The following is an 11,895-nucleotide window of genomic DNA, read 5'->3' as shown; positions in this document are numbered from 1 at the left end:
GTCATCCGATACGATATCGGAGCCCTCATGACGGCTTTCGTCATCCCGAGCGAAACTAGAGCACATTGCCCTACGCAACACGTATCTTAAAGCACAAATCACAAAGTGATTGGTAAGACGTCTATTTGTGTCTAAGCCGCCTGTCTGGAGGCCAACGGCCAGATGCCCATAGCATCCAGGCCGTCCCAGCAGGATGAAGCGAATATCATTCCAGCTTCTCCAAGATGAATTCCATCCATCGACCCAATTCCCTGCCTAACAAATGATAAATAGGCCAGGGATAAATGAGCAAATCCCTAATCCTCCCTCCAGGACGCCAAGCATGCCAAATACAAATTCATGAACAAATGCCCCTCTACGCCGGGCTGTCCTGCTGTATCTCACCAATGGCCGAAAGTGAAAGAGGAATTGTAATATTGCCGCGGCTGCGTTTCGATCCAACCGCCGCGCCGCAGACGAGCGCTCGTGTAGATGGCATAATTGGCGGGGTTGGCCAGCAGTGTGCCCTCATCGTCGATCGTCGAAGCCCGCTGCTATCACCGGTCGGAACCGTTGAACGGGCGGCGCTCACGGTGGCGACATCGGAAAGCTGTCATCGCGCGACGGTCGGCGTCGGCGTCAGCGTCGATGGCCATATGCCATCTTCGGGAGGGATAGGGATTCCCGGCTACGCGGTCTTGATGACCTGCGTGCGCTCCTTGTCGAGCTGCATCGCGTTCTGCTCGAAGGCCTCGCGCTTGCACTTGCGCACCAAGTCAGCCAGCACGTCCTCCGGCAGCACCTCGTCCAGGCCGACCAGCCACCACCACGACTGCGGCTGCGACTGCGACTGCGACGGTTCCAGGGGTTCCAGGCTGCGGCTGCGGCTTCTACTTACGTCCTCGAGGTTCCGGCACTTGTGGTCCTCTAATAGCCGGTGGTTGCTGCAGAAGTGGCCCTGGCAGAAGGTGCAGTCCCCCGAGATGCGCTGCGCGGCCGCCTTGCAGTTCTCAAACGAGCACCGGAGCTTCTTGGGCATGTTGGCGGCGGGAGGAGTGAGGCGATACAGATGTGGTGGGAGTTCGGTTCAGGGGGGCGGGGGGGTGTCGTGTGCCAGGTTGGCTCGACCAGCAAGATGGCAGAAGACGCAGGGCTTACGTGTGCGATCTCGGCGTCGTGGTCGACGATGGGGAGGGAAAGGGTTGAAGCCAGCCGTGAGCTGAGCGAGGGAGGGTGGCCGGATATAAAAGAGGGAGCCCGGTGGAGGTTCCCCTTGAGGCACCAAGGCACTCACGTGGCGTGCGCCTACGTTAGGTTGATTAATGATCCCTGGAAGCGGTGGCCAACGGGACAAGGCGGCAGGGCGGATGCGTGAAGCTGGAAAGAGGTGGAAGTCCTTGGACTCAACCAGGTGCCAGCCTGGACAAGGCGGCCTAGCCAAGCAAGGGCAGGGGGCCGAGATGATGTACCCAAGTACCTCTACCTACTGTGGTAAGCACGGAGTACGGAGGCGGAAGACTCTTTGAGCTCCAATCAGTGTCGCCAAGCGAGTCTTTGCCGCCCAATTGGATGTTACCCTGCTCTCCGTAAGCGGCGGCCTGGCCTTCCAATTCGGAAGAGGAGCCATGCGGCCATTCGTTGCCGCAACTTATCGCAATCTTGAAACTTTGATACCCAGAAACAGGCCACATGGCGCAGGCGTGGCAGGAAAAAACAAAGGCGACGGCCATGGCCGATTTCCTTTGGGCGCGTGGCTGAATCCGGCAAAACGCCAAACGGCGCTCGGCCTGCGCAATACATAAGTCCGTGGAGAAGCAGACTATGCCGGAAATGCTTGGAGCCGAGCGTTTGCGCTGGATCGATGACGGGCTCCGCTGTCGGTGCGGTTGGAAAGTAACACATACATCATGCACGAGTTGATCACCACGAGTGGTCAGGCCGCCTGCAACGTGGGACCACAGATCTTCCCAGACAACATCCATCGCAACGCAGCAGCATGTTGGCATGCATGTCTTTTCTTGATAGATGCGGTGCGGAGCAGTTAACTGCCTCTCTGTGCGTCCTTCCGAGTCAATCCGCATCCACCCGCTCAGGGTTAGGCGCCAACACATGAGAAATGATCGTTGAACATGAATTACACACGAACGCTCAGCTGGCTGGCCGTACTGAGCTAAAATACACGAAAGAAGTAGATCAGATATAGGTTAACTGAGGGACGAGCTGGAAGAAGGCAAACGGCCATACCCGCACTGAGCGGCTCCAGCAATCCCCAGTTCCTGATTTAGTTAGCGCCAGTTGAGCAGAACAAGCATCCAGCTCTCCCGGCCTGCCCGACTGTGGTTGAATCTGAATGAGGAAAGACCAGAGATGTCAAAGGGTGGCGTGCTGTTTCCTGTCCTCTCACCTGCCAAGAGAAAAGCGTGGTACTGTGCATGGTAGCAGCAGCCTCTCACCACAAACCACATTGAAATACAGATGTTCAGACCCATAGTAATCCATACCCAGAAGACAACTTTCGGGATAGTCTCGGCATGTGCGCCCAACTACGGAATTGTGAGGATCCATTGGATCATACGTCGTGGCCGGCATCGTGTGACACCTTCCAAGGGTGCCCAGATATTGTCTATCAACGGTCTCCCAGGTGAGCCCAAAACAAACCCAAAAGGGACTCCTGCAGCGCTTTGTGAGGTGCCATCTCATGCAGCATCGAAAAAGACCTGGCCAATACCACCCAATAACTATCATCAGAGCAGAACACCATCCCACTCGTCATTTCTTTCCCCGTCAGCTGTCTCGCCCGTCCACTGCCGGTGTGCCCGATGATGACATCCGAACCTGAACTCCTGACCGCCACAGCCGCCCGTGGGCGCCCGTGGCTCCACCCACGCCGCTCGCCCGCCCGGGTAACCGCGGACCGGGATCAACCACCTCCTTTTGCTTCGGATCGACTACGGTCAAGCTACTCTGTAACTACTTCCGTATCATGAGCGCCATCCGCCAAAGACGATCCCTCTCTTCTGTTGCAAGTCCTATCCAGGATGGACGACCCGCCGACACCGTCGTCTAACTAGCTGTCAACTGCGGTGCTCAAGTGTAGTTAGTGGTGGCTACCTACCTACTTCCTGCTGGCAAGGACGCACAACTCTAAGCCCTGGATCAACCCGCATTGATGAGCGTCTTTCTGGCTAGAGAGCGGTAGCCATCGTGTGATAGAAGTTCACTGTGCCACACCGGCCGGGAATTCATCGTTCTTTGATCTCCTCTTCTGCTCTTCTTCCCTCCATAATTCCCCTGCCCTTGTTTTCTACTTGCCAACCGCAAGCTAGAGGCATCTTTGTTACTCCTGCGATGGCATGTGGGTAAGCAGCATCCCCGCTCGTCGATCAGCATCGAGGGCGGTGTGAGATGGACCCGCGGATGACACAGATCCAGGAGCAACTTTGAAAGGTAAGATGGGATGCCAGATATTGCTACGCAGTAAGCTTACTGTACGTAACTACTCCCTGGACGAGAGACAACGGTGCTACAGCTCACAAACCTGGAAGAACTCGTCGTCAATACCACTCTGGCGCAAGTCCAGGTCCAGCCGAACTCGCGACGTATCAACCACTTGAGTTCAGTGCATGTCACGGCCCGCAAGACCATGGGGTGGCACACGCTTCGCGGTACTGCCGAGGCTACACCACGACACGACACGTCCCGGGCTCACGGCTCCTTCTCAAAATCAGGACATTGTGCTGCCTATCAAAGCACTACTTGTACATGCCCAGCTGCGCAGCTGCCCAGAAAAGTTGCCTTCCTTTACTTCTGCATGTCCAGCACGGCGCGGATGCACTCGCCCTGCTTCATGACCTCGAAGGCGTCGTTGATCTCGGCGAGCGTCTTGCGGTGCGTGATGAACTCGTCCACCTTCAGGCGGCCCTCGAGGTAGTCGGTGACGAGGCCGGGCAGCTGGCTGCGGCCCTTGACGCCGCCGAAGGCGCTGCCCTTCCACACGCGGCCGGTGACCAGCTGGAATGCTGTAGGAGCGGTTCGTAAGACATCATTGTCAGTCTCGTTAAAACTGCAACCCGGAAAAAAAGAAAGAAAGAAAAGAAAAGAAGGAAAAAAAGACAAAACATACGCCTCGTGGAGATCTCCTGGCCGGCCGCGGCCACGCCGATGATGATGCTCTGGCCCCAGCCCTTGTGGCAGGCCTCGAGGGCGGCGCGCATGACGCTGACGTTGCCGGTGCAGTCGAACGTGTAGTCGCACCCGCCGTCGGTCATCTCGACGAGCTGGTCGACGATGGTCTTGCCCTCGGGCAGGCGGGTCGGGTTGACGAAGTCGGTGGCGCCGAACTTGCGCGCCCACGCCTCCTTGGCCGGGTTGACGTCGACGACGATGATCCGGCCGGCGCCCTGGGCCACGGCGCCCTGCACGACGCTCAGCCCCACGCAGCCGGCGCCGAAGACGGCCACGTTGCTGCCGGCCTCGACCCCGGCCGTGATGCGCGCCGCCCCGTAGCCCGTCGTGATGCCGCAGCCGAGCAGGCAGGTGCGGTCCATCGGCGCGTCCTGCCGCACCGCCACCACCGAGATGTCGGCCACCACGGTGTACTGGCTGAAGGTCGACGTGCCCATGAAGTGCAGGATGTCCTGGCCGCGCGCGCGGAAGCGGCTCGTGCCGTCCGGCATGACGCCCTTGCCCTGCGTCGCCCGGATCTTGCCGCACAGGTTGGTCTTGCCGGACTTGCAGAACTTGCATTCCTTGCACTCGGGGGTGCTTTTGGGGGGATCCTGGTTAGGAGGTGGTGGTTTGGGTAGGTAGGGGGTGGAGCTGGGATCGGAGGCCGCTTACTAGAGAGCCACGACATGGTCGCCCGGCTTGACGTTGGTCACGCCCTCGCCGACCGACTCGACGATGCCGGCGCCTTCGTGGCCGAGGATTACGGGGAAGGCGCCCTCGGGATCCTTGCCGGAGAGTGTGTAGGCATCTGCAGGTCCCCTCCGGGGCACATATTAGCATTCCAGGCCATCAAGGTGCCGCGCCAACGGTTGGCCCGTTTCTTCGAGAACGACGGGGGTGGAGGGGGGGCGGTTACCTGTGTGGCAGACGCCGGTGTAGTAGATCTGGATGCGCACCTCGTGGGCCTTGGGCGGCGCTACCTCGACGTCCTCGTAGCTGAGTTCCTGGCCGGGACCCCAGGCGATGGCCGCCTTGCAGGTGATGGTCTGCAGGACACGCAGGGTGAGTTAGTGAGTGGCATGTGGCATTCGTTGGTTGATGCGGGGTGAGATCGTTTGCTGCATCTGCTCTCTCTTCTATCTATTCTGCTGCTCACCTTGCCTGCTGTTGATGCCATTGCGATGTGCTGATGGGCAGTGTGTGATGGGTTGGGATGACAGGGAAGAATCGGTCAAACAATCAGCTAGATGATCCCTCAGCAACACATGCAAGCGCTTCTTTTTGTTTGTTCCATGCGACGAGCGCGGCAGTGGGCAGCTACGGAGCAGCTCGGCCAGCATTCAGGTTTGACCCCGCCTGCTGGGTGGGGTCCCGAGGGGTCAACATTGCCGGCAGCGGGCGGGATGCGGTTTTACACAGACAGAGCACCTTTCGGCAGCGCGGGGCTGCCTGTCTCGGGGATTTCACGGCATCCCGCCCACTAACATGGACCTGCCCCTCGAGTTTTCCCGGCGCCACGGCTCGGCAGTTCACACCAGTCCATGCCAGTATTGGGATGACGCCAACACAGGGACCGACTCTTTCTCCCTTAAAACGAAGGCTTCTGGCCTTGTGGAATCGACGAATCGACCCATGTCACAGAACACTTCCAGAAGGCGATTCCGTGATTGTGCTGCATAATGGTGAAGTTGGCCGAGGCAGGCTTGGGTCGAGTTTCCCCTGGACCATATCGGAAGCCAATTCAATCTCCCGAAGCAAAGCAGGCAATCCAACGAACACGATAAAAGCCACACAAGGACGATTCGAGAATGAACCGAGAAGGGCCGCCCCTACACTCCTAAGACCGTGGTCAGCTGGCCCTGAAATCCAGGGAGTACAGAGCAAGGAGCTTTCGAACGACTTGATTCGTCGAGCTGTTACCAATAGTCTGAACGTCTTCGGTGCTAGATATAAACGGGAGTGCGAGCTCAAACAAGGGATAATTAGGACAGGGTGAGTTTTTACAGCAAAGCCACTTTGCTACCGCCTAGGTAGAGTAAAGTCCAAGGATAATCTTGATTGGTTTCATACTTTTCCCGGGATTTATCACTCAGACCTTCACTCTCTTTCAGTTTCTGTCATTTAGAAGCGCTCACTCCGAGCAATGGCGTAAGCACGCATGGCAAACAGCCAAGTGGGGATCGTGAGATCCGTCCCGCTTCTCGTCTCATCTCACTTCACCTCTTCAGACTCACCGTCACTTTATCTCCACAACATCTTGAACTCTTACCAGACCGTGACACTCAACCATACGATGGCCCCGCTCCCACCTCCCTCTCCCCTTCCCGACTTCGTCTACAAAATCACCCCCACCGCCCCTCCCGACCCCATCCCTGAAGAATACCCGCCCTCAGACCTCGACCGGCAGGATGGCTTCATACATCTAAGCACCTCGTGGCAGGTAGGTATATGCCCCCTACCGACTCTATCATCCCCCCCTGCCTCACTATTTCTATCACCACACCCTGGCCCATTCCGTATCCATTTTTCCCTCCTGCATCAGCGATATTCTAACTTCCGTGAACAAAACGGCAGCTCCCCATCACAGCGGACCTCTTCTTCCAGTCCGCCCGCTCCTTCTACGTGCTGAAGCTGCGCCTGGCCAACTTCGACGCCGCCGCCGTCCGGTGGGACGAGACGGAGGGCACGAACGGGTGCCCGCACCTGTACGGCAACTTTGGCGCGCGCGACGTCGTCGCCGTGCGCGAGTTCCGGCGCCGCGAGGACCAGTCGTGGAAGGAGGCCCTCGCGGGGGAGGAGGAGCGCAAGTGGTTGGAGTAGTAGGGTGTAGGGGGCGTGCCGTCTTTTCAGCTGGTGGAGTGTAAATTCCGGACTTGATGGATAGATGGATAGATGGATGAGTGGGTGGGGTGGGTGCTGGGTGACGGGGGAAGGGGAGTTTGGCGTCCTCAGTTCAACCTGGGATGGTGCAGCAGGAGGACATTTTAGATAGAGCGAGGAACTAGAGACTCAAAGGCATGCCCTGTGATGTGATCAAACCGCTCACGAGGCATCTTTCCAAAACCATGGACCAGAAACGGCCAGGATACCGTACCCGCCTTTTCAAGAAAGCCAAATGGCTTAATAGGCGGGATCGAGCTAGGTGATTCCGGGTTTTCTATCGGGCTTGCTCGATTAACTCCCCCTGGGGTGTTTTTGTAGCCGGCCACCTCCCTTCGCACCGGCGGAGGGGGTTGGCCGGTGAGCTTCTGGTGTTTGGAAACCGTCGAACTGTCTAACAATATTTTTCATTATTCCCACGCGTCACCATCCAACCGTAGTGCACCTGGCTGGGGTATTGATTTTCTCGGAGGCAAGACAGTCCCATGATATTGCTTGCTGTCGGCGTCCCCTCGCCGTTTCCCATGCCCTAGACTTGACAGCTGCATACCGGGACATTACATAGATACACCGTACACCCAAGATCTAACCTAACACCAGACAGACACACTATTCCCCCCCTTTGCCTCAACCGTACTAAAGTGAATCCCCAAGCCAGTCTTTCTTTCCCTTCCCCACACAGGCACAGCACAGACGCTCACCAAGCCATCGCATCCGCCTCGGCGACCCACAGGCTGGCCAGATCTCTCGCCAGCCCCAGCCTCAGGCGCCGGATGATATCCTCCCCCTTGGTGCGCGCCGTGACCAGGGTCCGCCAGTCCCAGCCGCGCTTGACGGGCACCTTGCCCAGCGCGCCGCCGCTGCCGCTCAGCGACTTCTGCAGCTGGCTGGCCACCCGCGAGCTGCCGGCGAGCACGAAGTTGCTGCTGCCGCCGCCGGCGCCGCCGCCGCCGCTCTTCTTGAGCAGATCGGCCGGCGTGGACCCCTTGAGCCCGCCGGGCGCCGACGCCAGCACCAGCTGGAGGAACTCGTCGCAGGCGTTGTAGACCCTGCTGCCGACGGCCTGCAGGTCCTCGACGGCCTTGAGCATGACGTCGATCTGGTCGAGGGAGATGGCGGCGGCGTGCTGGCCGTGGGTGGGGTGGACGGCGCTGGGGTCGTCCGGGTCGGAGACGAAGACGAGGGCCTCGCCGAGCAGGGCGAGCAGGAAGTCCTCGCTGACGATGCCGTCGCGGGTCTGGTCGAACAGGCCGCCGCGGATGTTGTCGTCGGAGCTGGCGATGACGCTGACGAGCGCGGCCGCGGCCTGCTGCCGGCGCGCCTGCGGCGTCGCGTGCGGCAGCGCCTGCTCGTTGTCGCGGATCTCGTAGAACTGCCGCAGCGACGCGTACCCGCTGAGCATCTTGCCCAGCAGCTCGGCCGCCTCCATGTCCTGGTTGGCGCACTGCTCCAGCGTGTTCTTGCGGTCCGTGAGGAGCTTGCGCAGGTACTCGTCCAGGTCGGCCATGGGCGGGAACGCCGTCGACTGGATTAGCGAGTACGAGATGAGCAGGTTCATGACCTCGCGGACCTTGTTCGGCCGGTGCGCGAGCGCGTAGTACCACATGGCCTCGCCGTAGCGATGAGAATCCCGTGCGAGTATGTCTCCGTATGTCTAGCAGGCATGGTTAGCAACCGCCTCGAGGCCGGCTATTGTACCTCGCCACCAACTCACCTCTGCCGTATCCTGGGCATACTCGATCATGCCGAGCTCGTTGAGCAGAGTCCACAACCTGTCCACCATCTCGTTCGAGTCGACACGCAGCTCCTGAACCAGATGCTGCACCAAGTCCCTCGCCATTTCATCGGACCGCTCAGGCGAGTCCATCCGGCCGAGCACGCCGATCGAGAGCTCCCAGCCGTCCCGCGAGACACCCGACTTGTCCTTCACCGCAGACAGGCCGTCACAATCGGCCAGCGCCTGCGCGTATTGAACCAGAGTGCTGTCCTTGATGCCGTCAACCTCGTCCGGCGCACCCGGGTCCATGCCGAGCACCTCCAGGTCGTCCATGTCGAGATCCTCGAGCCCATAGATCCCCGCCGGGTTGTGAGGCGGCAGCCACTTCCCGAGCGACGCAATCTCCGCCACTGCGGCGGCGACGGGAAGCGACCAGCCGCGCAGCAGGCCAATGACGGCCTTGATGTTGTCCTCGAACACGCAGGCCATGCCGATCTCGACGGGGTTCTGCGAGTTGAAATGGAAGTCCGACTCCACGGCGGCATGGAAGGCGCGCGCAAGCCTGTCGAGATAGCTCTCCGTGTCGGCGGCGGGTTGTGCCGAGGCCAGCACCAGTGCCTGCGACCTCGACCGCGACTGGGCCATGGAGAAGGGCCGCTCCTCCGAGGGCTTCGGCTCGTCCCACCAGCCGAACAAGCCGACGGTGGCCTCGAGCCAGTCCTGCGCCGCTTCTAGGATGGCGTCCTTCTGGCCAAGGACGATATCAAACACAATGTTGAGGTTCTCGTAGATCTCCCACGGCACCTGGCTTTCGGCGCGTCTCGCCAGACCGGTCAGCGACTGCTTGCCTCGTGCCGACCCCGCTGACGCCGAGAAAGCCGAGTCGCCGAACGCGCCCTCCTTCCCCTCGGCGAACCGCCTCAAGTGCTCCAGCGCGCCGCGTGCGCGAACGCGGAACAGGGTCCAGTCGCTGCTCCAGATCTCCCAGTTGCCCTCGTAGCCCGGGCAGTTCTCCAGCACGGCGATGGTCTCCTCGGCAGCGCGCTGCACGTTCTCCAGAGCGCGGCCGACGTAGGCGTACTCGCCGCGCTGGCCGCGCCGCACGTGGCCCCAGCCGGCCTGCCGGAGCAGCCTCGCCGCGTCGCCGACCTTGCCGCGCAGCAGCGCGATGAAGACGGCCTGCCAGAAGAGCGAGTGGCACGCCGGGCTGGGCCGGTACCGCAGGATGTCGTCGACCTGGTTGCCGTACATGTCGTGGTACTCGTCGAGCCAGCGGAACAGCGTCTCGGGCAGCGGCTCGGCGCGGGCCAGGCCGCCCTCCTCGTAGCGCGTGTGGTGGATCTGCAGCGCTAGGTTGGCGAGGTAGTTCGCCTTCTCGAAGGGCGTCGCGTGCGGGCCGGGCCCTATCTCCGCGGCATGCTCCTCCGTCGGCCGCGGCAGCTGGTCGAGATAGCTGTTCCACAGCCCTGTCAGCTTCCCCGCCACGGTGGCCAGCGTATCGTCCATCCTCTCCTCGTCCTCCGCCTCGGCCACTCCCTCATCGTACAGCCTCGCAACCAGGTTCTCCGTTCCAAGAATAATCTGCGGCGGCTCGGTGAGCGGGGCCGTACCGAGCTGATAATACGCGTCCTTTGCAATCGCGGCGAACCGGAACTCCCTGCGGCGCGCCGCCCCGCCGGTCTGCATGGCCGACGCGCGGTAGATGTCCTCGGCTTCGCGGCGCACCCGCTCCGTCGCGGCCGGCGTGGCGAGCATTAATAGATCCGACGCGTCGCCAGTGTCAGGGAGCTCGCCCGGATCGTCGCCCGGGTCGTCGCCCGCATCCTGCCGCTCGGCAGGCATATCCAGCCACATATCCCCCTCCTCGTCGCCCTCCACCTCCTCCCTCTCCTCCCCGTTACCCTCTTCCCCCTCTGCCCCTTCACCCCCCTCATCATCATCATCGTCATCCACCGGCACACCAAACGTCCTCACGTTGTCCTCCGTTGCTCGTCGCAAGTGGTCCAGCTCATCAACCACAACAGCCCGACTCAACCGGCTCGGCTTCCGCGGCTGCTGCGCCGTCAGCACCGACCTCCCAAGCGGCGTATTATTCCTCCTCCTCCCACCACTGCCGCCATTACCCATAGCAGCGAACAGATTCCCCTTTCCCTTCACGCCCACGCCCATCCCACCCGTAAATCCAGCCCCACCGGCGAAGCCGCCCCCGATGCCGGTGAACAGGCCGACCGGCGGCGGCGTCATGTCCTCCGTTTTGCCCTGCCCTCCCGCGCCGCTACTGCCGGCGCCGCCGCCGCTAGCGGTGACGCCGCGCATGATGGAGCTGCCCAGGTAGCTTGCGGAGGGCGCGCCGGCGGGAGTGAAGCTGCCGACGGAGGAGACGGGCGGGCGCGAGGGTGGGGGCCCGGCCGGGGTGGTGGAGCGGTGGGTGGCGGCGGCGGATGAGCGGAAGGGGTCGTCGCGGTCGGGTTGTTTGTTTGGGCTTGCGCCTGTGTTGGTGCGGGAATGGCGGTCCGGGGTGGAGGGGAGGCGCGGGAGGGTGGGGTTGGTGGTGCTGGTGTCGCTGGTGGTGGAGAAGTTGAAGAGGCGGTTGGACATTGTTTTCTGGTTCTGATCTCAGTTTTTCTGTTCTTGATGTCCCGTATTGATTGTTATCGCTTCGTGAGCGGGCGCAAGAGACTGTGGGAGTGTAGATGGCGGTGCGAGTCGCTGTCGTGGGAGAGAAAACTGGGTATCTAGGCAGCTCAGAGCAGCGCTGGCGAGTCGCACTCGGTTAGGGCTCGTGCGACGGAATGGGCGATATTCGTTTTCTTCCGTCGAGCCACGGCGGTTACATGTTCTGGCTCGAAAAAAATCCGCCGTTCGTTGCTGTCGTCAGTCGGCTGCAATGGCCGGCACGCTGGGGCGTGTTGTGGTTTTGCGAGAGGACAGGGTCGAGCTCCAAAATCGCAAGAGCTGCAGCGGGTAGCACGGGCAGACGCGACTTTTCGGGCGGCAGGGGTGTTTACGCGCCTTGGCAGGTTGCATTGGTACTGTAATCCGTATTTTACAATACGCACCACCGGAGATCCCTGTAAAAGGAGCCAGGGTCAACTTGCTGTAAACACAGCACCAGTTTCAGCGACCTAACCTTCATGGAACTCAGAATCTCC

General features: G+C 60.8%; 4 protein-coding genes across 4 annotated transcripts; 1 reads left to right on the top strand and 3 right to left on the bottom strand.

Moving 5' to 3' along the window:
* Position 1: 1 nt before the first annotated feature.
* Positions 2-1,307, bottom strand: THITE_2106658 (uncharacterized protein). The gene is made up of 2 exons (XM_003648752.1): positions 878-1,307; positions 2-742 (listed from the first exon to the last, which is right to left on the bottom strand). The coding sequence occupies exons 1-2, from the start codon at positions 1,016-1,018 to the stop codon at positions 668-670; spliced, it is 216 nt and encodes a 71-aa protein (XP_003648800.1). The 5' UTR covers positions 1,019-1,307; the 3' UTR covers positions 2-667.
* Positions 1,308-3,358: 2,051 nt separating this feature from the next.
* On the bottom strand, positions 3,359-5,512 carry THITE_2106655 (uncharacterized protein). Its single transcript, XM_003648751.1, has 5 exons — positions 5,303-5,512; positions 5,063-5,192; positions 4,819-4,954; positions 4,103-4,743; positions 3,359-3,998 (listed from the first exon to the last, which is right to left on the bottom strand). The coding sequence occupies exons 1-5, from the start codon at positions 5,321-5,323 to the stop codon at positions 3,781-3,783; spliced, it is 1,146 nt and encodes a 381-aa protein (XP_003648799.1). The 5' UTR covers positions 5,324-5,512; the 3' UTR covers positions 3,359-3,780.
* Positions 5,513-6,451: 939 nt separating this feature from the next.
* On the top strand, positions 6,452-6,960 carry THITE_2012900 (uncharacterized protein; the record flags this gene model as incomplete). The annotated part of the gene is made up of 2 exons (XM_003648750.1): positions 6,452-6,586; positions 6,721-6,960. Coding segments are annotated over 2 exons (375 nt in total), but the record flags the coding sequence as incomplete, so codon positions are not given.
* Positions 6,961-7,380: 420 nt separating this feature from the next.
* On the bottom strand, positions 7,381-11,686 carry THITE_2106651 (uncharacterized protein). The gene is made up of 2 exons (XM_003648749.1): positions 8,741-11,686; positions 7,381-8,680 (listed from the first exon to the last, which is right to left on the bottom strand). Exons 1-2 carry the CDS (start codon positions 11,339-11,341, stop codon positions 7,724-7,726), a joined length of 3,558 nt encoding a protein of 1,185 aa, XP_003648797.1. The 5' UTR covers positions 11,342-11,686; the 3' UTR covers positions 7,381-7,723.
* Positions 11,687-11,895: the final 209 nt, after the last annotated feature.

This window comes from Thermothielavioides terrestris, chromosome 1 (assembly GCF_000226115.1).
Source record: "Thermothielavioides terrestris NRRL 8126 chromosome 1, complete sequence".
In the NCBI taxonomy this organism is placed as follows: Eukaryota; Fungi; Ascomycota; class Sordariomycetes; order Sordariales; family Chaetomiaceae; genus Thermothielavioides; species Thermothielavioides terrestris.
This window is presented reverse-complemented; position numbering and strand designations above follow the sequence as displayed.

What these genes read in the sequence shown, in the direction of transcription:
- THITE_2106658 (XM_003648752.1), bottom strand. Translation starts at nt 1,018, where the DNA reads ATGCCCAAGAAGCTCCGGTGCTCGTTTGAGAACTGCAAGGCGGCCGCG. An exon ending in AGTGCCGGAACCTCGAGGAC is followed by an intron (nt 743 to 877) that starts GTAAGTAGAAGC and finishes TTGGTGCGCAAG; the next exon opens with TGCAAGCGCGAGGCCTTCGA.
- THITE_2106655 (XM_003648751.1), bottom strand. Translation starts at nt 5,323, where the DNA reads ATGGCATCAACAGCAGGCAAG. An exon ending in CACCGGCGTCTGCCACACAG is followed by an intron (nt 4,955 to 5,062) that starts GTAACCGCCCCC and finishes GGGGACCTGCAG; the next exon opens with ATGCCTACACACTCTCCGGC. An exon ending in GACCATGTCGTGGCTCTCTA is followed by an intron (nt 4,744 to 4,818) that starts GTAAGCGGCCTC and finishes TCCCCCCAAAAG; the next exon opens with CACCCCCGAGTGCAAGGAAT.
- THITE_2106651 (XM_003648749.1), bottom strand. Translation starts at nt 11,341, where the DNA reads ATGTCCAACCGCCTCTTCAACTTCTCCACCACCAGCGACACCAGCACC. An exon ending in ATGCCCAGGATACGGCAGAG is followed by an intron (nt 8,681 to 8,740) that starts GTGAGTTGGTGG and finishes CATGCCTGCTAG; the next exon opens with ACATACGGAGACATACTCGC.